At 59.5% G+C, this 1,756-nt stretch overlaps 1 protein-coding gene across 1 annotated transcript; it reads left to right on the top strand.

Moving 5' to 3' along the window:
• Window positions 1–786: 786 nt before the first annotated feature.
• Window positions 787–1,653, top strand: GUITHDRAFT_106255 (hypothetical protein; the record flags this gene model as incomplete). Its single annotated transcript, XM_005835103.1, has 4 exons — window positions 787–1,026; window positions 1,211–1,285; window positions 1,335–1,379; window positions 1,426–1,653. The coding sequence occupies 4 exons, from the start codon at window positions 787–789 to the stop codon at window positions 1,651–1,653; spliced, it is 588 nt and encodes a 195-aa protein (XP_005835160.1).
• Window positions 1,654–1,756: the final 103 nt, after the last annotated feature.

Genomic DNA, 1,756 nt, shown 5'->3' with positions numbered 1-1,756 from the left:
CGAACGAGTGCCCCTGCTGGACTTCAGCTGGTTCAGCAGCGGCAGCCTCCCCACCACCACCCCCGTCTTCCCTCCAGCAAGCTGGAGAACTGCTGGGTAGACCCCTGGGGGTACAACGCCTGGACCCAGGCGCGCGGCGATGCTCTAGAGGCCTCCTGCCCGCCACCAGGTCAGCTCTCAGCTGGGAAGGTAGCTGGGCACGAACAGGAAGGACGTCCTCCTCCTGCTGGGGTTGCTGGAATCGCCACTCCCTGTAGGCGATAGAGGCGTCGACGAGGCGGCGGATCAGGCCACTGAGCCTCCTGGACGCCTGGTGAGGAGGCGGAGTCAGGGAGGAAACTGCAGCAAGATCGGAGCAGGAGGACGGAGGATGGAGGGGGAGGAAAGAAGGAGATGGTGGCGGTTGAGGAGGGGGACGAATCGAGGGAGGACAAAGTTGGCAAGGTGATAGGAAGGGAGGAGCAGAAGAAGGAGAAGCAGGGAGGAGGAGGAGGAGGAGGAGGAGGAGGAGGAGGAGGAGGAGGAGGAGGAGGAGGAGGAGGAGGAGGAGGAGGAGGAGGAGTGGGATTCATGCTGTAGCAGGTGCTTGAGAAGAACTTTGAGCGAAACCCTCCCTCCTTCCGGGATGACAATCCTCCCAATCGTGGTCACGTGCAGAGCGATATCAGCCAGACCATGTTCGTTTGACGCGGGGGGGTCCGTTAACGGCAGTTACCCAAGATGTCGATAATTCAAGTTGCAATTTACTAAACTGAGCGAATGCTGTGAAGCTGTGTGCAGCTTGAGATGCCTGCGCGGAGCTCCTTGTTCTTGCTCCTGATCTTCTTCTCGTCCTTGAGCGATGTTCGAAGTGGAGGGTTGAACCATTTCCGTAGAAACGGTCAAGTTCCCCGGAAATCTTTCGCGCACTCGTCGATCGTGAGCAGCTTGACCAGGAGCAAGATCAGGGCGGCGCGTCAGGCCCAGGAGGACAAGGGATGGGATGACGGCATATACAACGAAAGGAAGTCTGTCGTTGACGACGAGGTGAGGCCCTCCCTGCAGCGACGTGCTGCGGAGTTTGACTCCTCTGACTCTCATCGCAGGACGATGTGGCTAGGATCCTCTCGATGTCCGACTCTTTGACAGCGAGCGGGCAGACGAAACTGATCATGAACGGGAAGGAAATGATACTCCCTTCCCCGAGGCATCTGCTGACGACGACTCGCAGGTCATCGACGGGAACAGGAAACCGCCACTGCCTCCCGAGTTGACTGAGTTGCCGATCCCGACGAGGCCCGACTGGGTGCGTTCCTGCTGTCTATCTGCTATCAGAGCTCATGGGGAGATCGCAGAGAGCAATCACGAGCAAGGCCATGCTGGACAGAGCCGAGCATGATGTAAGAATCCTGCCACCCGCCCACCGTCACTGCTTGCTTGCTTTAGGAGTTCATGAAATGGCGCAAACACCTGGCGGCCCTGGAGGATGTGTATGACGTGATATTGACGCCGTTTGAAAAGAATCCGAACTACTGGAGACAGGTTAGGAGAGGGAGAGACGATTTGGATGGAGAGGGGACAGGCAGGAGGGGAGTGGTGGACATGTGGGTGGGTGGAGGGGGAACGGGAAGGGAGGGAAAGACGGGAGGGGAGCTTGGGGACAGGTGGTGGTGATGGTGATGGGGAGGAGGGGAGGGGAGGAGAGGATGGAGGGGATAGGTGGGTGGGTGGAGGGGAGACAGGAGGGGAGGGTGGGGACTGGGATGGGGGGGGGTGG

Source organism: Guillardia theta (assembly GCF_000315625.1).
Source record: "Guillardia theta CCMP2712 unplaced genomic scaffold GUITHscaffold_23, whole genome shotgun sequence".
Taxonomy (NCBI): domain Eukaryota; class Cryptophyceae; order Pyrenomonadales; family Geminigeraceae; genus Guillardia; species Guillardia theta.
This window is presented reverse-complemented; position numbering and strand designations above follow the sequence as displayed.